The sequence below is a fragment of the Berghia stephanieae genome, chromosome 2, assembly GCF_034508935.2.
Source record: "Berghia stephanieae isolate SIO BIC M18660-M18661 chromosome 2, UCSD_Bste_1.3, whole genome shotgun sequence".
NCBI classification, from domain to species: Eukaryota; Metazoa; Mollusca; class Gastropoda; order Nudibranchia; family Aeolidiidae; genus Berghia; species Berghia stephanieae.
Window position 1 is genome coordinate 3116770 of NC_088361.1, and position 23988 is coordinate 3140757.

Here is a 23988-nt window from a genome sequence, read left to right on the forward strand (position 1 = left end):
AGTGATAATAATAATAATAATAATAATAATATAATAATAATAATAATAATAATAATAATAATAATAATAATAATAATAATAATAATAATAAAGTAGTAGTAGTAGTAGTAGTAGTAGTAGTAGTAGTAGTAGTAGTAGTAGTAGTAGTAGTAGTAGTAGTAGTAGTGGGACTTGTTGTACATATTATTTGTACGTGTTATTTTGTTGTGGTGGTACCTGCACCAGCAGTATATGTATTGGTTGTTTAAATATTGACATTCAAGGCCATGATATGTCCTTAACCAACATGGATGTAAGGAGTCACGTTGATGTTGTAACCAAAAGGGGCGTCACTCTAGATGTTGTTTACTTCGTGCCGGTGACAACAATTTAAATGGTCTGCTGGCACCCACGTTTTTATCTGTCCTATACCTTCATCAAAAATGGTTGTTTTTACTTGTAATGCTTGTAGTGCCGTCTTAAAAAGAAATAAAGTAGATAACCACTGCTATCAGTGTCGTGGCTGTGAATCACTCAGCTGTGTTGATTGTGGAAAGGATTTTTGGTCAGTCTTGTCAGTCTTAGTCACTTCTTGATTCTTCTTATTCTTAGTCTTAGTCTTAGTCTCTTAGTCTCACACTCACTCTATCTATAGTTAGAGTCTAAATTGAACTCTAGTTTTGACTTTAATTTAAGTTTAAATTAAAAGGGAGGCCTTTTTAATGTTTTTTATAATGTTCTAGTAGGGGGTTTGGGAGGGGGGAAACTTTTTTTTTTTAAAGTCTCCCCCCACTCACTAGAACATTATTTAAAAAGTTTTCCCCCCTCCCAAACCCCCTGCTAGAACAAGAATACTGGGGAGACCTTCCATAAGCTACTACATCCCAAGTAGGTAGGGGCAGGGGGTTTGGGAGGGGGGAAACTTTTTTTTTTTAAAGTCTCCCCCACTCACTAGAACATTATTAAAAAAGTTTTCCCCCTCCCAAACCCCCTGCTAGAACAAGAATACTGGGGAGACCTTCCATAAGCTACTACATCCCTAGTATTCTTGTTCTAGTAGGTAGGGGGTTTGGGAGGGGGGAAACTTTTTTTTAAAGTCTCTCCCCCCCCCCCCCCCCCCTCCCAAACCCCTACTAGAAGTTCTAGTGTAGGGGGTTTGGGAGGGGGGGGGGGGAGAGACTTTAAAAAAATAAAAAAATAAATAAATAAAAGTTTCCCCCCTCCCAAACCCCCTACTAGAACAAGAATACTTGGGATGTAGTAGCTTATGGAAGGTCTCCCGAATACTGGGGATGTAGGAGCTTTCGGAAGGCCTCCCAATTAAAAATTAAATATATCTGGATACAGTGGTGATCGCTTGATGCCCGTTTCAATGAAACAACTTTAAAATTAGATTTCACCAAATTTTCTCCTGTCGCCTGTCGCTCTACCCTGTCTGAAGACAAAGTGACATATTAGAGAGCAGGCATTGGTGTAAGATAAAGATCTGAAAAAGCGTGTATGAAACAGTGCGAGATAAATCAAAGAAAAACATCCCCAAAAAGTCAGTCTTCCTCGAGGATGCATTGGCAAAGGAGCGAGGTCCCTACTGATTTAGTTGCCACCTTGACAGTTCTCGATAAATGGTCGTAAATCGCCGTTCTGGAATCTGAATTGCAATAGTTCATTTTGCCATTTTCGCATTTGGATTTACGTTTGAATTTTATTGATTGTATTACCATGCATTGAGGTTAAATACACACATCTGCCTGCCAGAAAGAAGACCAAAAAAATGTGGCGGAGCTAGGATTCGAACACACAGCGTCGATTTCAACAAGCCATCTAAGACAGATTACTTACCCATTCGGCCACGACATCCACATGAATTTTGACGCATTTGTGTATAGTACCTACTATCCAGCAAATGATTTATTATTGGGTAATTTTAGACTTTTATTGATATTTTATTAACTTTACATATTTCTATGAGCATTACGAAAGTGTTCATATTCTGGAAACTTAGTAAATGGTTAAAAGAGCGGAGTTTCAAAAAGAATCTTTGTACAATCGTCCATCGCTATTGACAGACACTGTCTGGCAACGTTTATAATGGTCTGATTTATATAATTTAGTTAAAACTAATCACTAACAGGCTGTCTACAAAAATAACAAAGAGCTGAATGACGTCATCTTCATTCCTTCTGTAAAAGTGTAGTGTATTGTCAATAATATTCATATTAAAAAATAATATTGTTTGGCTTTGCGTTGCCAGTTGATCATTCAAGAAACAAGGAAAACGTAATATAGCCTTTTTCTGACGGCATAGTGGTTTGCTTGATCGGGATCGATCAGGTTTAAGGTCGTTCTATTTTTTAAAATTGACTACTAAAATGGATTGTTAAAATGTGATAAATGGCAATATTAAATTTTTGTCTGCTTGAAAGAATTCAGCTAACTAAAAAAAAGTTGGCAAATTTTTTTTTACCTTGTAACATCTGGCCATGGTCTCTGAAAACAAAGGAAGATGGCAGCAGGGACCTCGCTCCTTAACCAGTGCCCTTGAGGAAGACAGATTTTTTGTGATGTTTTTTTAAAATGTATTTTTCTTTTTTTCTTTGTTTGGCATTGTTTCATACGTTGTAAAGCGCTGTACACTTGTACATGATTTACGGAGGCTGATTAGTATATAACTAACTTATTTTTATTGATATTATTATTATAATTAATATTATCATCATCATCGTCATCATCAATTTTATTTTATATTATTATTATTATTATTATTATTATTATTATTATTATTATTATTATTATTATTATTATTATTATTATTATTATTATTATTATTATTAGTATTGTTATTATTATTTTTATTATCCAGGTATTATTATTATGGAGACCTCCTTACTGATTTCAACATAAGTGCTGACATTTTCCTCTCATTGTCTCATATTGGAAGAATGTAGTACTTGAAGCAATTTTCCTATTCTAAACATTGTGGAATGGATTAATCAGAAGGGGTTGGGCAGTAATTTTTCTTCAATGCTGGACATCATTGGCCAATAATCACTTTTTATTGTTCTCCATGAACCAGGTTTTGCCCTCTGGAAACATCTTGGATCAATTGTGCATCAATATAACAGGATCTTTATTTACTAATGTTTCACAGCAGAAAAATCATCACTTCGGTGTGCTGTCAATGTGAGCGTTGTCACAATATTTGTTCTCAACCATAAGATGTTCATATTTATTCATTTTGTTCTAATAAATGTCTATTTTTTCTTATATGCAGCCACCAGCCATTTGAGTGATCTAATAAATGTCTATTTTTTCTTATACGCAGCCACCAGCCATTTGAGTGTTCTAATAAATGTCTATTTTTTCTTATACGCAGCCACCAGCCATTTGAGTGTTCTAATAAATGTCTATTTTTTCTTATATGCAGCCACCAGCCATTTGAGTGATCACCATTGCCTACTTCTACTCTTTGTGTTGATGAATATGATTTACTCCTTGCATACCACTTTTTTTTTTCAGCTGTATATACCCACAGGGAATTTGAATTTGAGAATGATTGCTTTCAATTTTATACTAAAACATTTACTTCAGGGGTAACGATTATCAGAATCACACAAAGTGTATCTCAGAAGAAGAGAAATATGGAAGAAAAGATACTGTGCAGAAGGTGAATAAAGGAGAAGCAAAGCAGGATCAATGGATAGAGGTATCTATTTTATTTTATTAGGAGTATTTTTTTTAACCAAAACAAAAAAAGAATTTTATTTCCATGTATGCCTTTTAGGACATGAAATATATGTAATATAATTCTAGGATTTAATGAGCAGCCCTTTAGAGTCATTAAGGCCCTTGGAGCCAGAGTATTTTTGTTTCTATAATGTTAAAGTAACACTAGTAATTGTTGCTTCCCCTTAGACGGGATGCTAGTGTATTGCAAGGTTCTTTCCACCAGATCAAAAGACCCATCTACCCACTCACTGCTGGGTGGATAACGGAATCAAAAAAGAAAATATTGACTTTACCTGAGATCCCTTTGTGTTCCTTTGTGTGTGATGTGAATGCTGTACCAATTAAGCTATTGGGACCCCAAGGCTTAATGGGAATGATGGATTTTTATTTATATTTTAATCATCCATATCCACCAAAGACTCATTCCTGTTGTGCTTGTAAATTTGTGCATGAAAGAAAGATTATTGTCCTAATGTCATTTTATGGCGATGAATCATTAAAATAGAATGGCAACAAAACATCTGACAAAGAAAAAGGCAAAACAGGGATTCATTTTTAGAGACATTCAAATGAAGGTAACAAATTTTGAAACATTTGCAATGAGATAAAGCATTAGTTCCATCTCAAAGTGATTAAGAAAATGTTAATCTCTTTTAACAATTTTTAAATCTTCTTTTAAAGCAAGTTCAAGCTGCTATTGAGAAAGCGTCTTCAAAACCAAGCCTAAAAAGATTGTTAGAACGCTTGAAACAATATCCTAATATACCAAGGAAGAAAGCAAAGTTTGAGGTATTTATGGTTTAGAATAAATGTTTTGATCTAAATTTATCATTTGATCACAGATTTTTCAAACTTGCATTTCATGATAATTCACAATTATGACCCACTATTTTTTTAAGATTATCATATTATCTCTATGAAGCCGGCCAGATCTATTAATTGCACCCCTGTTAATTTTCTCAATAATTGTTTCTATCTGGTTACTTTAGAATGAGGAAAAAAAGAGGGGAAAGATCATAATATTCTGGGACTAAAGAATAGATATAAAAAATACAATCGTGAACATCACCATGAATGTACCATCCAGTGTGATGCATGGTAGCAATAGTATATGTCTTGACAGGGTACTACTGTCCATGCATACGCTTTTTTATGAAATTGAGAATCATGAAAAATACCTCACATTGTAACATTAGATATTCGTTTATGTGAGCTTAAGCGGTGGAAAAACACGATTTGTTGTGCAGATGGGCTGCTGTTTTTAAAATATGTTAGATGTTTGCACAAAAAGGTTAATTAAAACACAGATATGTTGCTCTTGCAAGGGACTGGAGGGTTTATATTAGTATGATAAAATAGAGGCGTACTTCTTAGGACCATTTTCCCCGAGTGCATTGTGCTGTGTTAAGGGCATGTATGCAACTTGATTTTAACTGACTGTGGCATTAATTGTATTTCAAATGAGTCTCTCAATCTTTAAAAATTATACTAAATAGAGAGAGAGAAAAAAACATAATAAAAAGATCAAATAAAAAGATTCAAAATGAACTAAATGTAAATGTTTTACCGTCTGCCAAAAGTTTCCATAGTATCAGATGGCCATGTTCTTGTCATTTTTGTTAAATGGCTTATTCAATTGGTTACATGATAAATGAAGATTTATTATTTTTCATCATCTTAAAAAACAGAATTTTGTGAAGAACAGTCTGAAATGCTATGACACCTCTCTAACTGCTGCATCATGGGATGTTCTGATGACCAGCAAAAGTCAGGTACGTTTTACATGGACAAAGTTCTCTGTATAGGATTGTATTCTAGGAGATGATCGTAAACAAATTTACTTTCAGCAAAGTCAAATATATGTAAATGAAAATGCTCATTAATATGCTACCTTTTAATAGTTTCACCTTGTTCAGTACTATGTCCTGTTTCTCTTTTGTTCTGTTTTTTGGTGGTTTTTTTGTTTTTTGTTTTGTTTGGGGGGGGGGGTGTTTTCACAAGCGAGTCATATTCACCAACTTTTCATTTTGTGCATTACAAGTCATATTTAAATTTGCCTCTCTTTTTTTTTGTGCTGGTTGTCATGTAATATTCGTACTCAAGGCGTTATTACAATTAAAGTCCATGCTGCCTTAAAGCACGGCCATCGGGAGGAGGCTTAAGCATGCTTATTGCCAAAGTGTGGTGCTTGAGTTTGAAGTAGACGAGGACCAAGGATTTCCATGAAATAAATTTCATGAGCTATTTTCCTTTCTCGGGTGGTTGGATGGGAGCATCACCCTTGAATCATATACCTATGATGTTTGCATGGGTGTACGATCCGATAGTGATGTCGTTTCTTCTTCTCTTTACTAGCCTATCCTGCTTCTTTGGTTTGTGATTGTATTTTTGACAGGGATTTTTTTTTTACTGTACATCTTCTGCCTGTTTGTTCTTGGTTATTTATAATTTAGCTTATGATATCTTTAGGTTATGATTTTGATTTACATTTGTACTATTTTTGTTAGATTGCTTGTTTTTTTGTTTCAGCGGTCTCTCATATAACCTCAATTGTGTTGGAAGAGACCTAAAGCAACAAACAAACAAAAAGCTATTTTCCTTTCTTGGTTAGTCGTGATCGCGCAACACCACACGATGTTGCTGCATGCTGGTTGTAGTGGTAGATGTTTGTTTTCAGTTTTTATTTTGTTTTGTTTTATTTTCTTTAATTTTATTTTTATTTTCATAATTCATTATGATAAAAATTGAATAAAAACACTCAATTTGAAAAAAACATGGAGTAATTTGTCACAGGGGAGAATCCTGGTGTTGAGGAGGTGTCTTATTTTGGTGATAAGAATTCAGTAATTGAGCTTTGCTTGCGATGTGAAACAATGCTCTGTTGCAGTCCTTGTAATTGCTTCGAGACCAGTGGATTCCATAAAAACACGATTAGTGTTCAAACTTTGAAATAGCCCCGAGGAAGTAGGCATTTTGGTCGCCATTTTCATTTTCTTCCGCCTTTACTAAGGGTCGCTTCCTTTCCAATGTATTTTGGACAATCTCACTGTCCATTAATTCTCAGTGCCATGGAAGTTAATGGACAACAATCAGAATCAGATACGGTCTTATGAGAAGTGTGCCTGAAGCCGAAGTTACTGTGCTTAAAGGCATGTAGTTTATATAACAAATATTTGATAAGAAACATTTAGAGTGCTTGAGTCCAAAATGTGCTTAATGATGGCGTGCTTAAAGAAGGCATGGTCTGTAGTAATAAGAAATTTAAAATATACAATATCTACACATGTGATTTGGTGTATAACATTTAGGAATTCTATGATCAAGAAAGCTCCCTGTCTGCATGTGTGTGCTACCTACTTTTTAAAAAAAACTATCTCAAGTGTATTTTTTAAAAATTAAGTGTAACTTAAAATGTCTTTCAAAACTTGAAGATTTTTGTAGAGAGCTTTACAGACAGAGGTAAGGTGTTCCAACCAAAAGATCTGACACCAAAAAATTTTCAATGGGTTTTGGGGTGATTAGCAGTTTGGAATAATGGGATCTATAATCATCATTTTAAAAATATTTTATGATCTGCATTATGTTTGTTAAAATAATTAATCCCAAAATTACAATAATTTCCACAAATTTTACAGAAGAAATTGCATCGCTCCAAGATTGGCGGAAATTGGAGTGCATAGATTTGCTTACATTATGACCTCATAGATAGTTGACTTCATTTATTTTTCAGAGCCAGAATGAAAATGGGGAAAACTCTGTAGATCCATCATCAGATACAAATAAGCAAGAGAAAGAGGAGGGTCATGCAGATGATGAAAGTTTACAATCCAATGCTCCTAAAAACAAGAAAGAGAGGAAAGAGGAGAGAAGAAAAAAGTCACAAAAGAAGGAGAAGAAAGACAAAACTGTTGAAGCTTTGCCAGATGTCATCACAAACAATGAGGTTTCAAAGAAAAGTAAAAAAAGAAAGAGGAACGAATCTGAGGATGTTGAAGATGAAAACGTCAAAAATGGTGATACTTATGAGGGAGACAAAATGAAAAAGAAAAAGAAAAACAAGACTGTAGACATTGGTAACTATTATTTAATTTTCCTATAGTACAACTTGTATTGTGAGTTTTGTGATTAAGATAAAATGTTAGATGTGATAAAATTTATCAACCAATTTCAGCATATTTTCTTGAAGTGAATGCATATTTTTTTTTAAATGTATTTCAAATTTCAAAAGCAAGAGAATAAATCGAAGTTTCTTACTTTTTTTTACTTTAAGAGAGATTAACCAAGAAAAAAATCTCAATCGTTTTTGCTTTGTATTGTTTGTTTCGTTTTATTTTATTTTTATTTAGTTTGTTTTGTCTTTTGTTTTTTGGGGTTTTTTTTGTTTTTTGTTTTTTGGGGTTTTTTTATCAAGTTGAATTCTTAAGGTCACATTGAGTTTAAGGTGAAGTTTCAAAGGAAATGCATGGGTATTTCCTCATGATCAAGAAATTTGAAAAATTCTATCCCATAATTTCTATTGTAGCAGACACTGAAAAGCTGTAGCATGCTAATTTATTTATTCTTTTTTAACCAGATGTTTGTAATGTTGACAATGGACTGAAGGAGGAAGAACAAGAAGAAGAAACCGAGCCACCTAGAAAAAGGAAGAAAGCAAAGTTTGATTGGGAGACGGTCATCAAGACTATCTTGGAAAAGAAAGGAGAGCTGTCCCTAAAAAAGCTTAAGAAAAAGGTGACAGACTTTAATTTTTCATGCTCAAGTAAGAGTAGTGAGAACAGCTGTTGATGAGGCAATCTTCAGGATTATGTGACAGATCAAATTTTTTTAAGGTTTTAGTTTTAAGTTGTTAATATTATCGGAAATAAATTAACATTTTAAGTGAATGAAAACATAACTTTTTGCTTTACTTAAAATCTGTGAAACATTGATATTTATTTTAGAAGAGAATGCACATGTTAAAATTTTAGTGTGATTTCTGAGAGCTCGCGAACTTTGACACAAGAATGGTAAAGAGACTATTGCAGTGCTCAATCGTAATTAAGTCCTCCTCCTCCTTCAAAGTGTTGTCAGGAGGATATGCCCACAATCCTCTTGAGAAGTCAGTGGAGGTGGATATGACACTCCATCCCCAAGATGTCTCTATTGGACACCCATGGAAAAAAAGAAAATATATGAGAAACCAAGGCACGCTTAGAGATGGACAATGGATTCACCTGGGGATAAGCCCAAGTCACGAGTAATCGCCCACAACAGACAGGAATGGAAGACCTTTGTTTTTGCTATGTGCCAGCTGGTAGAAGTATAAAGGGCAGTAAGAAGATGACAAGTTGGACTGGAATCCTTCATTCACACCTGGTATGGTAAAATAGGTATTGCAATGCTCAATCATGATATAATCTCTTTCCCTCCCTCTCCTCTTTCTCCTCATGGTCTGCAAATCAAATCCAATATATATTTGACTGATGATTTTCTTTTTTTTTTTCTTTTTCTTTAAATTTACAGGTACTGAGTGAATTTTCAGCTCAAGATGCTGCTAATTACAGTGAAGAAAATTTAAGTGCTAAATTTGACAAAAAAGTGACGAAAATTGAAGGAGTGAAAGTATCTAAGGACCGTGCCTACTTAAAAGCATGACAATGATGAGGCCAATGTACATTTCTTTTATCTGAAAAAAAAATGTCTTTTTACTCGCATCTGTAAAGTAAAATTGATTTTATCAAATTATTCCGTTTTAATCAGCCTTTCTAAAATCATGCAATATGTTCATGTTGTAAATACAGAAATAAAAAATAAAATTTACATGACCATTACAACTTTATGTGATCTCAATCTTTGCTCTAATGTATTTTCCTAATGTATAAAGATGTTCCATGTTGTGTTTTTGATGAGGTGGTGGGGGAGGGGTATATATATTCTTATTTTGTCAGATGGGGTAACTCTGTCTCAAGGGGAAACGTTGTGGATTTAGAATCAACAGCTTTGTTTACGTTGCTTTCCTTTGTAAAAGACATATATATTATTATAATTAATTAAAGGAAATAACTGTTACAACTCTAATTATACTCCAATTTGTCCAAATACTAATACACAGAGGCAAAGTTTCCCATTGAAACAAAATTATCCCATTTGACTTTAGTAGTAGTAGTAGGACTTATTATATTGGATTGCATTGTTTTACTTTTTATTGGACGTTCAGTCCACTGACTTCCCATGATATTATTTTCTTTCCTGGAAAAGAAAAGGACAGAAGTAGAACACAGCAACAACCTTTCCATGTGTCCAGTGTTATGGTGTCTTGTAAATATTCACACCCATGGTCTGGGCACATCAAGTATTAACACTGGGTGGGGATCCTGACCTCCCATAGCGGGCAGGGAGGTTCACACTGTGTCTTCTATACCCATATATCTGTTATCCAACATGCTTTCTGTCTTTGTCTTGGAATGAGATTACTGGGGTTTTTTTCCTGGCCCTCGTCGGAGTCCTGGCTGAGAGGTAAACAGTCAAATGCATAGTTATTGTTTTGGAAATGATATTTTTTCCTTGTAATCATCTCTGTATGTATATTATATTGTAATTTTAATGTTATAAGCATGAGTGTATTCCGCTTTGTTGATTTTGACTTGTGTCCGATGAGACTTAGGATCCAACTGACATGGTAGCTCTTGGAATTCACTTCCCATTTTCCATTCCCTTTGTCGAAATTTTTCATAGGTCTTAATTGTAATCATACAACTTTACTATCCCATTTTCTTCCTTTTTATGGCGTGATAACCTAAATGTGTTGCAAGCGCCGTAAAACCCTTAAAAACAAACAAAAACAAGTATTAACACCACATGGAATGGTACTACAGATGTAAAAGGATAGAAACAAATTTATTGTAGTCTTTGAAACGTTAAACATACAATAAAAATTGTTTGCCACCCTTCGGATAGGATGCTAATATCCCAAAGCACTTTCAATCAGTTCTAATAGACCTATGCTATAATTGTTGTCAACAAATATCTGTTGCTTTACTTGCTGTTCTGTGGTCTTGTATGACACTCACCTTCGGATCAGAAGGTCCTGGGTTCGAATCCCGCTCTGACACTGTGCATAGTTGAGTCCTTGGAAACAGCTCTTTATTTGCATTCTCTCACTGTACTCAGATGTAAAATGAGTACCTAGCCGTTAACAGCTTAGTATTTGTGGGCAAAATTGTAATCTCGCCTAAAAGGCATCATGTCTCATTCTACAAGTTACTGTTGCTGTTGGCTATGGACCAAAAGTGCTTTGAGTGAGTATGTTAAGTGGATATTGCGCTATAAAACCAAGTTTTTTAAGTTTGTAATTCCAATAGAGCTATTAAAAGACTTCCTTTTGAAGGATAGAAATATTAGAAGAGGGTAAAGTCTTTACCAGTAGCACCTACAGAAATAAAATCAACTTTGGTTGCAAGACTTTCAAGAAATGGCTCAAAACTCAAAGGCTTTTTATTGTTTTTAGTTTTAAGGTGCTTACTGTAACGTCAATTCAGAACAAAAATAGAAGAGGGACAACTAAATAAAGAGTTCAGTCCTGCACCAAAGAAAATGAGTGATTTGCAGAAGTGAATTCCACCAGCAAAATCACTACTGTTCTTGGTCCGAGGCCACCCAAATTCTGCACAGATTCCCCACAAAAAGGTTTCCAATACTTAAGACAACACAGTCACACAGAGGTGTTATTTAAGAGAGGAACACAATTCTCTCACAGAAATACAAAGGAAAAAAATAAACATGCTCACATCCGACAACCTCCCTTATGAAAAAAGGGACTCCAGCTTTAGAATGGGAGAAATAATTCTTATTCCAGGGTGAGGACAAAAACTAGGAGCATTCTACTTGTGCATCAAGTTTGACTCTACCTAAGAGCCCTGCCCAGGCACAAGCACATAGCCTTCGCAAAAGGGGATACACTTAAATGATTATAAAATATGTTAAAGAGATATATATGAAAATATCCTTCACAAAAGACAACAGAGGACAGAATACAAATTATAGTCTCATTCTAAAGCAGACACAAAGCTTAATAGGAAGGACAAAATATAGGGGGATAGAAAAGATAGCACAAGTGTGGACCGTTTTAGAAACAACCACCAGGCAAGGAAGCCAACACAGTACCCTGTCATATCCCATTGTAGCGCAAAAACTTTCATAAGAAAAGGAAGCAAAACAGTTGTTGGTATAGTATGTAATCACATTTATTTGGGGAAAAATCATAGTAATTAACCATTCACCACCACTACTTTATTAATGATAATAAATGTCACATAGACTTTAAGATAAAAAAAAAGGTTGTATTGAATATTAATCCATTGCTTTATGGAATCAAAATATAAATGATACCATACACACTATGAAAACAATAGAAATAAAGGGGCAAGACAAAAAAAGCTTTTTACTACTTTAGAGAATACATTTTTACCCATCAATTTGTAAAAGTAAAGTGTTGGCTTTTTCTTAAACATCGGGCAAAAAAAGTGCTATAAGTTATATGCTATAACCTACGAGCATTTTTATTCGGGACTTTTTTTCTCATCTCTATTCTCATACTATTTGCATTTGGAGTGTTTCGGCAAGAACTATTTTGTAATTTTATTTCACAATTCCATATAAAAATGTGCAAATCTCACTGACATGACATCATGCCCATATCGCATAATAGATCATATTTTAAAAATCTCAGTCAAATATGCGGAGCAGATCTTTGGGACAAATTCCCTCTAATTGCCCTAAATCACGTCTGGCATTCATTGCTTTACAATCCTCCTCAGCTTTGAGATAAATTCATTGTGCAAATAGTATTTACCAAAATTGTTCATAAAATTAACCATTCAGAGGCAGTCCAAACGATTCATTACATTAAGTAAACAATGAAAGCACATCAAAGTTTAATTACATACAATCTCATTCAAGTAGTTCTTCAAAGCGATAAGACCCATGGAGCCAGAATTTATCCCATTTGGAGCAATTGCTTTCTACCCTTTAGACAGGACACTATCACAAAGTATGTTCTGTCATATCTAAGATACATAGCAACCCAGTCACTGCTTTGTGGACAGAGAAAAAAGAAAAAAAAAACTTGTATCACCCTTACTTGGTGTTCTATCATTGAATTGTTAGAACCCTTAATCACACACAAGGAAATGATTTTAATGAAAAAGTTAATTCATTTGTTTAAGAAATGTGGGATCTATTTGACATTTGATGATTGCCAGTACTGATTAAAGGAGTCAATTCAAGAAATCAATTTTATTATTATTTTTTAAAATTCATATTTTTAGTTTGACAACAACAAAAACATACCGGTAATAAAGTTTCTAGTCCAAAGGAACATTTGCATTGCACTGAACCCAATGAAATATAGGTAAAAAAAAAAGGAATTGGGAAATAAGTAGCCAAAATTGATATAAAAAATCACTGGCATAACGTTTATGGTATTTGATAAGTGTGCAAAGTTTTAATAGTAAAATGGCATTTAAACCCAACTAACACCTTTTTCTTTAAAAAAAAAAAATCTAAAAGCTTAAATATCTCAGCCCATCGTAATTACAAACTAGCAACAAGAACAATTTTAATGCTTAATTATTGGTGAAAAAATTATCTTTATTGATATCATGCAAAATTCAATTGCAATCGGTAAAGTTGAATATGTTAGTGAGAAGAAAACAATAAATAAAAATAGGCCTACAATACTCATAATATTATTTAAAGTCTAACAATTAAAACAGTTTATTACATGATTAATTGCCTATGGATTTGTTTCAACTGGTCTGGCTGTACATTGATGGGTATGACTTCTCCTTTACCAGCGCTTGTTGGGAAACGAATACATCCCATCTTCATAGAATCTGCTGATTTCTCGTGCAACATCTGGAGATGTACAAAGGATTTATTGAATCATTATTATTATCAACACTATCATCGCATCGTCATTGTCATCATCATCATCTTCATCATAACCTTGATTCAAAGCAATCCATTTTTTCCCCTGATTTTAAGCTTAATTTTGTTTTCTTTTTAATTTAAATTTCAATTACTAAATGTTCAAAAGAAAATATATAGTCAAGGTCATTAACTTTTCTACAGTCTGTTGACCTCAAACTGGTTGTAAGATGTTAGGCAATTGTTTATTTAAAGATAAGTAATCCAAAGACAAAGTAATCATGAGTTAGCTACGTAGGTCTAGAATTAATGTGATCCTATGATTTTAATGTAATACAAGGCTTCTCTCAGAATGTCAATGGCCAAAAAAATTCACAATTGTCACAGTGATAAAAAAAATATTTAAAAATTGCTAATGACTTTGATCATTTCTTAACATAACCCCCCAAGTCTTTCAACTCATTTCTCCAAACATATATCGCCTCCTTAAAATAATTTGTGTCAAGAAAATAAATTGTTGACATTCTCTTCTTTGCTGAGAGCAAGACATTGAAATTCTTCACAATTGATGAGGAAGTATTTTCAAATCTCGCTTAGTTTCAGAAGTGTAATAGTGAAACCAAGTCTTATCAACTGTCACTTTGTTGTCAAGAAAAGCAATATCAATATAATTCACTTTGTAGAAACCAACGCTATGCCTGTGTGTGCTTCCCCTTAGCTTATTCCTGCAAATGTATGAAGTTTCAGTTTTGTGATTGTCTGTCATTTGTTTTTTGGTACCCATCTCGCAGTGACTTTTCGATAATTAAGTTCATCAAACATAAATCTATGCGCCAAAGTTTTAAAAATTCAAGGCAGTCTGCGACCTATCTTGTTGAATCAACTTATCGACCCAATTAATAATGTCTTGTGGCAAAACTAAAGAAGAATACCTTCTCCCTGGCTCATTTGCATCTTTAAAGTAGAAAAGTACAGGATTTGTGGGAGGGGTCAATGAATAAAGGAAAAACGAACAAAATTATTTACCCTAGCAAACTCTGGAGTTGGGAAAGTAGAAAAGTCAGTCCGCACTTGACCTCCTGTTCTGTTGGCAGCAAGCAAAGTGGTGACTTGGACTTGGAGCTGGGATAATGGCAAACATAACATTAATATCAAACCACTTGGTAGCGTGTTCAAGTATAAAAATATTATTTATCAACATAATAACATTATCACAGACAGTTTTGTTTTTTTATTGACCATGACAGCTCTTCTAAACAATAGATTATGATAAAAAAATACAATTACATCTTATTACAAGATAGTAAGTAATAAAGTAATACATTTTGGGTGCTGTAAACTCATAAGTATATAAAATCATTAAAAATTCCTTACAAAGAAAATTAACATTTAAAATATATCTTGAGTCAAAAAGTGACGCCTACTTTTTTAAAATCATAGATTTGGTACGACACATTTTAAGAGAGACATACTTCTTGGGTTTCTTTTCCAAGAGAGGTGACCAGGGCCACACGGTCAATTAACTGTTTGGCAGGACCTGCCCTGTTTGTCACTGGGGTGGTGGCTGAACAGAGAAAACAATAATGATTACTGTAAAATAAAGACAATTACTTTATTTAGTTCTTATCATTTTGAAAATATTCAATAATCTATACTGTTTAGATTTTGAAAAGAGAGAATTCAGATTTTAAAATAGACATCATATTTGTTTCGGGGGGAGATTTCCAGAATATGGAAAGCTGAAAAATAAACCACAACATGGAAATCAATTTTCCAGCTCAATTTGAGTTTTGATAAAAATTGTCATGTTGACTTGAACATTACTCCCTATGGGGCTAATAAAGTGTTGGTAAGTTTTGTAATTAGGGGGTCCCGATAGCTCAGTTGTAGGGCACTCACACCACACACAAAGAGACCTAGACTGAGCCTGGGTGAATTGATATTTTTTCCTGACTCCCCTGTCCACCGTGCTGTGATTGGGTAGCTGGGTCTGTTAGGTCTGGTAGAAAGTACTTTGCAGTAACCTAGCTTCCTATCAAAAGGGTGGCGAGCGATTGAAATCGAGATAAACTCTGGCTCCAGAGACCTAAGAGCTGTGTAGGACTACTTAAATTTTGTAACATAGAGCAGCACAGTGAACTTTGAAAACAATGGCACGGTGTAAATGTTATGGAAATGCTTTTCTCAAATGGCAACTAGTTTAATTCATTCATGGGATGTCTGATTGATTGAAATTGAAATTTATTATCTCTAAAACCAGTCATGCTGCTTTGTTTTGAACTATTTGGATTACTTGAATATGAATAAATAATGAACTTGTCTGGTCAATAGATGGTCGATATTACGAGAATCAATTAATGGCTAACCCTATTGAATTATATGTTCAAATGTATAGAAGATGTCTACTGGGACCCTCTAATACACAAATCAATAATAAAAGAATGCAAAGTATACTAACCAGGTTGGCGGTTTGAAATATCCACAACCTTTGGACAAGAACTAAGTTTGTTGGCCTCCTGTAATAAACAAAGTTTTTAATGCAATTGATATTTGAAGCCAATAATCACCTTGACAAATAGGAGAATGAAAGGGAAAAGTGGACAACTGAAAACTTTGAAGTGAATAGGATTACTTACTTTTACGACCCCCAATACATAATCTTTTGGTTTCTCACATCAAATTGAGATTATAGTATTACGTAAGAAAAACATATAGTTTCTTCATCTATACATCATTCACAATGTCTTTATGATAATTAGTTTAAAGTTAAAGACAAATAGCTATTCTTCATTTCAATTTCAATATAATATCACACTTCACTGAACATAAAGGAGTCATATTCTTACCATCAGTAATTTTCTAGTGGTGTTCATCAACCGGTTGATGTCAGGATTACAGCTTGCATTGTCTGGATCATCTCCACTGGCAGTCAGACCAATTTGGGTTGCTAGTCCAACTGGTTTCTTGGGAACGTTTAATGGTTGGAGTTTGGCAAGTTGCTCCTATTGGCATTGAATTGAGTTTAAAAAAAAAAAAAAGACAATCATTATATGAACAATGTAATGGCTGGAATTTAATATATATTAAAACATCTTCTTTAAGGCGCATCCTTGTTGGACGTAGCCTCTTAACCCTCTCCTTACCAACTATAGGACAATCGTCACATTCGTTACGATACAACCAACATTTTTCTTATTCAAATTTCTTTTGTACATCATGAAATTTAAAGAAAAATTTTTTGCTAAAGAAATAAAGTAATGCAACAATTTTACTGCTACTACGTCTGAATGATAAAAAAAAACTATTTTGTGTTAGTCCGGTGTGAAGTTTTGGGGAAAACCTTGGAAATGGCTGGTAAGGAGAGGGTTAAAAGCCCAACATAACTCCATTATGATTTTTTAACTGTGTCATGAATCCTAACTTGTGGTTGTTCTCCCATCAGTCTGCTATGTCCTGCAAACACATTCTCCTTAGCCTCTATTTTGCTCTTGTGAGCACCCTCCACACAAATCTTTTCAATTGAATCATGACCATCGATATAGACAAGGTGTGATATCTTCAGTTTCTTGATGGTTGACATGAGCTTGCTGGTCTTTAAGGCCTATTTTCTCCAAAATGCAGATGTTCAATGTCTTGGCTGTATAAGATTTTTTAGGAGCACTATACAGCACTTCATCTCAAATACATTTATTCTCTTTTCATCTGTCCTTGATTTACAGAAATATGTTGTTATGGGATGCAAGTTTTTCTTTAGGAGCTCTTCCTGGCACTTCCACACTGGGGACATGGCAGTTACTTTACAGATGAACATGTCAATCTGTCTTATATCTGGACTTAATTTGCCATCTGCCTCAATTCTAGAGTTAAGTAAAGTTTTCAACATTTTCCAACTGTTGAGCAAGGGCTCTTGCCCAGATCCATGATTCTGGTTTTCTGATTAGATCCCCTCCTCCTCTCTCTCCTCCCCCCCCCCCCCCCCCCCCCCCCTTCTTTGGTGTGATTCGTGGCAAAATTTACCAAATTGCTGAGTCTGTTTCTCATGATTACCTCTGTGTACATGCTAAATAGTGTTGGTATTAGTATGCAATCTTGTCTTACATCTCACCCTACATGAAACCACTCACTTTTTTCCATTTTCGAGTTTAACTGCAGTCATCTGTTCTTTGTATAAACTGAGTATCAAATTGTCAAATTTTTTATGCCAATTCAGATCTTTAAAATCTTTTTTTTTTTCAAAAACAAATTTGATGTTGAAAATATATTGATATTGCGTAACAATTGGCTTTTGATTTTAATTTTTTGCAAACCTTCTTCATTAAGCAGCATTTTATGTTGATAAATTGTATTTTACCCAATTATTTAGAACAACAGTCTCTATACAGCTCTCTAACTCAAATAGAGGTAAACATAGCTTGTTTGCTTCTTGATTGTTTGTCGCATTTTCTATACAAAATCACTTTTATACCTTCATCTTTTCTGCCTTCAACCTATGTGTCTCCAATGTGTTGTAGCTCAGAGCTTCTCTCAATGAGGCAATCTGGGAATGAAATGAAAAGAAAACAAACATAATTATAATACAAAACAAAACAAACAAAAAAAAAACCCTCACAGAATTAATGCTCAAATAAAAGGCTATAACTCTGTGCTGTCTTGTGCCTGCTTTCTTTTGTAAACGGGCTGGGTTTGGTCGTATGTTGGGAATTTCTTTTTTACTACTGATCTGTTAACCAAGGATTAAATGGAGTAAATAAATCTTCTTATCTGACAAAAACAAAGGCAATGTGGTTAAGAACTGGTCTCCATAATATATATTTCAAAGCTAAAAATAATAATAAGAAGAAGAAGAAAGAAAGAAAGAAAGAAAGAAAGAAAGAAAGGAAGAAAGGAAGAAAGGAAGGAGGAAGGAGGAAGATGAAGAAGAAGAAGAAGAAGAAGAAGAAGAGGAAGAGGAAGAAGAAGAAGAAGAAGAAGAAAGAAGAAGAAGAAGAAGAAGAAGAAGAAGGAGAAGAAGAAGAAGAAGAAGGAGAAGGAGAAGAAGAAGAAGAAGAAGAAGAAGAAGAAGAAGAAGAAGAAGAAGAAGAAGAAGAGAAGGAGAAGGAGAGAAGGAAGAAAAGAAGAAAGAAGAAGAAGAAGAAGAAGAAGAAGAAGAAGAAGAAGAAGAAGAAGAAGAAGAAATCGGTTTTAAGCCAGAATTGTTTAGAAGCTAAATAATATAAGTTTTGGATTTAGTTCATATGATGATTTCTTGATATAACATTGTCTAGACTAACTCCAGTACCTGTTGTTGCAGAAGAGACGTCTGAGGAGCTGAGCCATTGCTTGCCCCAGCATTCCCTCCAGCAGGTGATCCTAAGGGGAAATACATTAGTGGCATTAATAAATACATCAAAATAAACATCCACATTCATATATCTCTGAAGTTCCATCCTGCTCCGTGCACTTCACAATGTTTTGTTTATTTCTCCAGCGGGCCATGTGAAACAAACTTTCAATTTCAAATGAATTGGTAATCTATTAAAGAAAATGTGGCAGCTTGAAACTCAAAGAATTGAAAAAGTATACGCCTTAATTTAATTTACAAAGACAAATGATAAGGACATTTTACTTTCACCTCAGTCAACAAAAACGTTGATGGTTGAGAAAAATGAAGAAGCTTAAAAAATATTTGTTAAGACTCCATATGCTTCAAAGTACCAAAGGTCTTTACAGATTGGAATAAAGCTCACATTACTCTAACACATGTAAAGGGTTGTCTGGCATTAGACAGAGACAGATATTGTAAGCATGCCACTAATACCAAAAAAAAAATAAAAATAAATTTAAATTAGATAATTTGCTGTCCCCAGAGGTTATTATCAATAAAACATGTACAAATCACAAACCTCCTTGACTAGATGATTGCCTTGACATGTTTTGCAATAATGTATTCTTGGACAATACACGTAAACGCTCTTTTAGCTCAGTCTTTTCTTGTTCTAAATTATCAATGTCACTTTGTAGTGCATCATAAGTCTCCTCAAATTCTCTGAGGATAAATACACACCATTCATTTTTTTCCCCTTTAAATGCGTTGATTTGGAAATAAATGCAATCAATACTTCTTTAGTTTTGTGATCAATGTCATGTAATTTTTCATATAAAAAAAATAATAAATAAAGGGCTGTGTAGCTCAGTGGTATGTTATTTGCCTCATACTCGAAAGGTACTGAGTTCAATTATCCACCGTGCTGCATGGCCTTAAGCAAGTCATCTCACCCTTGCTCACTTTGCGGCGCTGCACTGCGGCTGTGACACCTGGGTTATTCCAGTCTTCCCTTGGAATAGACCCTAAAGACAAATTTCCCCTATGAGATGAATTTATTTTATTATTTTATAAATAGTTTTGAGTAAAACTTAAAAACATGAGCATTTGTATAGCACAATATCCATTTAACTTGCTCAAAGCACTTTGCAAAGGGTCCATAGCTGACAGCAACACTTAACATGTAGGATGTAACATGATGCCTGTTTGGCAATATTACAACACTGTTAACAGACAGGTACTCATTTTACCTGAGTACGGCGAGAGAATGTAAAGAGCTTTTCCCAAGGACCCAACTTCCAGTCCGAAGGCGAGTGTACTACCACAAGACCACATAACCGCACTTTATAATCTGAGTCAAGTAATGTAATAAGTATTCCAGCCACCTCTCATGTTCCAATACAGCCAAATGAAGAAATTATTTAAAAAATATTGGTTATTACAACTCTAGCTTAGAGACAATTTATAAATGTATAATTGGAAATCATCGTCTTATTGTCGTAAAGAGTTCTGTTTTAAACAATACACATATTTGACCAAATCAGGAACACTAACTTCTCTTTCTTTTTCAAAAGCAGGTGACTGTCGTCCAGTTTGCGTTGAATTTTGTTCACTTCCTCTTCCGTTTCTTTGTGCTTATTTTCCAGCTTTTTCTCAACAAGACCAATACGAACCTGTTGTTCACTAAGTTCTTCTTGCTGTAAGACATAAAAAAAAATGGAGCTTTTAAAAGCTATTTTCTTAAACCGATAATTGTAACATAGTGATAACTAAGACTCAGTATTATGTTGAGATGAAAAGTTAAAAGTACAAAATAAATTCTTAAACTTTAGAGAGAGGAATGAATGTAGTTTCTATAAGCAACAAGGCACTCAAATTTCGTAATTCTAATAATTTTGACTCTACTTGGCGTTTGTTCACCCCAACATCATAGCAGATTGAACTGTCATTTTATGATAATAAGGTCTAATGATATTTTATTTTACTCATCATAATGGAATAAAAATTATGCCTATACCTTCATCCTGATCTGTTTCTTGAGTTCTTTGACCTCTTCCTCCTTAAGATCGACTTTGGATTTGACAGCCTCCACATCTGCAGCCTTGGCTTTCACTGCCTCCGCCCTCAGCTTGATAGGAGATGGTTTCTGGTGGTTGAACAAATCGAAAGGGTAATAGGTGAGATGTTGTATTACAGTGCCAAATTAAGGGTGTGATGATAAGTTTTCAATATAGAATGAATAACTTATTGATATAAATTGAAAAAAAAACTGAAACTTGGTTCTGTATGGCCTGCGGTGACAGCATGCTTGAATTATGCATGATGGAATACAAGAATAAAAGCTGTAAAAATATGTTGTATTTTTCTTCTATTTATTAAGTGCTCCCCTTAACATAAATATAGTAGAAGAGATGTGAGATAAAGCTTAATTAAGATATCATTGAGAGAATAAATATAATATTACATATCGTTGAATCCAAGGTTTGCTTTAAAAAGAAAAAAAATTGTCATTTCAACGATATGTTGAAAGAATAGCTCTGATCCATGTTAATGTTACTAGTTTATTAAATTTCAGTTTCGTATCTTGATAAGAAAACTAAATTTTTACAACAGAAATGATCAAGTAATCAATATTTAACTTGATAGACAACATTCAAAATCAGTGATGTGGTGAGATTATGACTTGAGACTTAATTTTACAAATGTCAATCTTAAATAAACTGCAACATTGGCAATACAGTTCTCAGTGAAGCTTATTGTATATAAGTATAAATACCAAAAAAAAAAATTTTAAGATTCTCCACTGGTTACCTTCTTTTCATGTGTCCCATCAAAGTCATACTCTCCATTCTCCATGGCATTGGCAAGCTTGTTCGTCGTTCCAACTATTGTACCAAAGGACAATCTATGGAGTGATAAAAAAAAAACAACAAATCCTTCATGTAAAATACAAGTCCTGTACACAATGAGTTTGCCATTAGTCTTTACGAATGGTGTAACAAGATATGTAGCCAATGAGTTTATCATTAGTCTTTACGAATGGTGTAACAAGATATGTAGCCAATGAGTTTATCATTAGTCTTTACGAATGGTGTAACAAGATATGTAGCCAATGAGTTTATCATTAGTCTTTACGAATGGTGTAACAAGATATGTAGCCAATGAGTTTATCATTAGTCTTTACGAATGGTGTAACAAGATATGTAGCCAATGAGTTTATCATTAGTCTTTACGAATGGTGTAACAAGATATGTAGCCAATGAGTTTATCATTAGTCTTTACGAATGGTGTAACAAGATATGTAGCCAATGAGTTTGTCATTAGTCTTTACGAATGGTGTAACAAGATATGTAGCCAATGAGTTTGTCATTAGTCTTTACGAATGGTGTAACAAGATATGTAGCCAATGAGTTTATCATTAGTCTTTAGAATGGTGTAACAAGATATGTAGCCAATGAGTTTATCATTAGTCTTTACGAATGGTGTAACAAGATATGTAGCCAATGAGTTTATCATTAGTCTTTACGAATGGTGTAACAAGATATGTAGCAATGAGTTTATCATTAGTCTTTACGAATGGTGTAACAAGATATGTAGCCAATGAGTTTATCATTAGTCTTTACGAATGGTGTAACAAGATATGTAGCCAATGAGTTTATCATTAGTCTTTACGAATGGTGTAACAAGATATGTAGCCAATGAGTTTGTCATTAGTCTTTACGAATGGTGTAACAAGATGTAGCCAATGAGTTTGTCATTAGTCTTTAGAATGGTGTAACAAGATATGTAGCCAATGAGTTTATCATTAGTCTTTAGAATGGTGTAACAAGATATGTAGCCAATGAGTTTATCATTAGTCTTTACGAATGGTGTAACAAGATATGTAGCCAATGAGTTTTCATTAGTCTTTACGAATGGTGTAACAAGATATGTAGCCAATGAGTTTTCATTAGTCTTTACGAATGGTGTAACAAGATATGTAGCCAATGAGTTTATCATTAGTCTTTACGAATGGTGTAACAAGATATGTAGCCAATGAGTTTGTCATTAGTCTTTACGAATGGTTGTAACAAGATATGTAGCCAATGAGTTTTATCATTAGTCTTTAGAATGGTGTAACAAGATATGTAGCCAATGAGTTTATCATTAGTCTTTACGAATGGTGTAACAAGATATGTAGCCAATGAGTTTATCATTAGTCTTTACGAATGGTGTAACAAGATATGTAGCCAATGAGTTTGTCATTAGTCTTTACGAATGGTGTAACAAGATATGTAGCCAATGAGTTTTCATTAGTCTTTACGAATGGTGTAACAAGATATGTAGCCAATGAGTTTATCATTAGTCTTTACGAATGGTGTAACAAGATATGTAGCCAATGAGTTTTCATTAGTCTTTACGAATGGTGTAACAAGATATGTAGCCAATGAGTTTATCATTAGTCTTTAAGAATGGTGTAACAAGATATGTAGCCAATGAGTTTATCATTAGTCTTTAACGAATGGTGTAACAAGATATGTAGCCAATGAGTTTATCATTAGTCTTTAAGAATGGTGTAACAAGATATGTAGCCAATGAGTTTTCATTAGTCTTTAAGAATGGTGTAACAAGATATGTAGCCAATGAGTTTATCATTAGTCTTTACGAATGGTGTAACAAGATATGTAGCCAATGAGTTTATCATTAGTCTTTAGAATGGTGTAACAAGATATGTAGCCAATGAGTTTATCATTAGTCTTTACGAATGGTGTACAAGATATGTAGCCAAGAGTTGTATCATTGTCTTTAGAATGTGTAACAAGATATGTAGCCAATGAGTTTTCATTAGTCTTTACGAATGGTGTAACAAGATATGTAGCCAATGAGTTTATCATTAGTCTTTACGAATGGTGTAACAAGATATGTAGCCAATGAGTTTATCATTAGTCTTTACGAATGGTGTAACAAGATATGTAGCCAATGAGTTTGTCATTAGTCTTTACGAATGGTGTAACAAGATATGTAGCCAATGAGTTTATCATTAGTCTTTAAGAATGGTGTAACAAGATATGTAGCCAATGAGTTTATCATTAGTC

At 33.9% G+C, this 23988-nt stretch overlaps 1 protein-coding gene and 1 pseudogene across 2 annotated transcripts in view; one reads left to right on the forward strand and one right to left on the reverse strand.

Annotated features, from left to right (window-relative positions):
• Positions 1-349: 349 nt before the first annotated feature.
• LOC144964170 (uncharacterized) lies at positions 350-9518 on the forward strand. Its single transcript, XM_078898129.1, has 7 exons — positions 350-544; positions 3568-3682; positions 4387-4494; positions 5394-5477; positions 7436-7778; positions 8279-8436; positions 9208-9518. Exons 1-7 carry the CDS (start codon positions 423-425, stop codon positions 9337-9339), a joined length of 1062 nt encoding a protein of 353 aa, XP_078754255.1. The 5' UTR covers positions 350-422; the 3' UTR covers positions 9340-9518.
• A 2384-nt stretch (positions 9519-11902) lies between these two features.
• The window catches only part of LOC144963679 (dynactin subunit 1-like), an 87801-nt pseudogene continuing 75715 nt past the window's right edge, over positions 11903-23988 (reverse strand). The window contains exons 35-45 of the transcript XR_013643663.1: positions 21725-21818; positions 20931-21059; positions 20468-20610; positions 19494-19636; positions 18890-18960; positions 18077-18148; positions 16458-16613; positions 16070-16127; positions 15084-15175; positions 14638-14733; positions 11903-13599 (exon numbers count right to left, since the gene is read on the reverse strand). The product of XR_013643663.1 is annotated as a dynactin subunit 1-like (transcript). The remainder of the gene's footprint in view (positions 13600-14637; positions 14734-15083; positions 15176-16069; positions 16128-16457; positions 16614-18076; positions 18149-18889; positions 18961-19493; positions 19637-20467; positions 20611-20930; positions 21060-21724; positions 21819-23988) is intronic.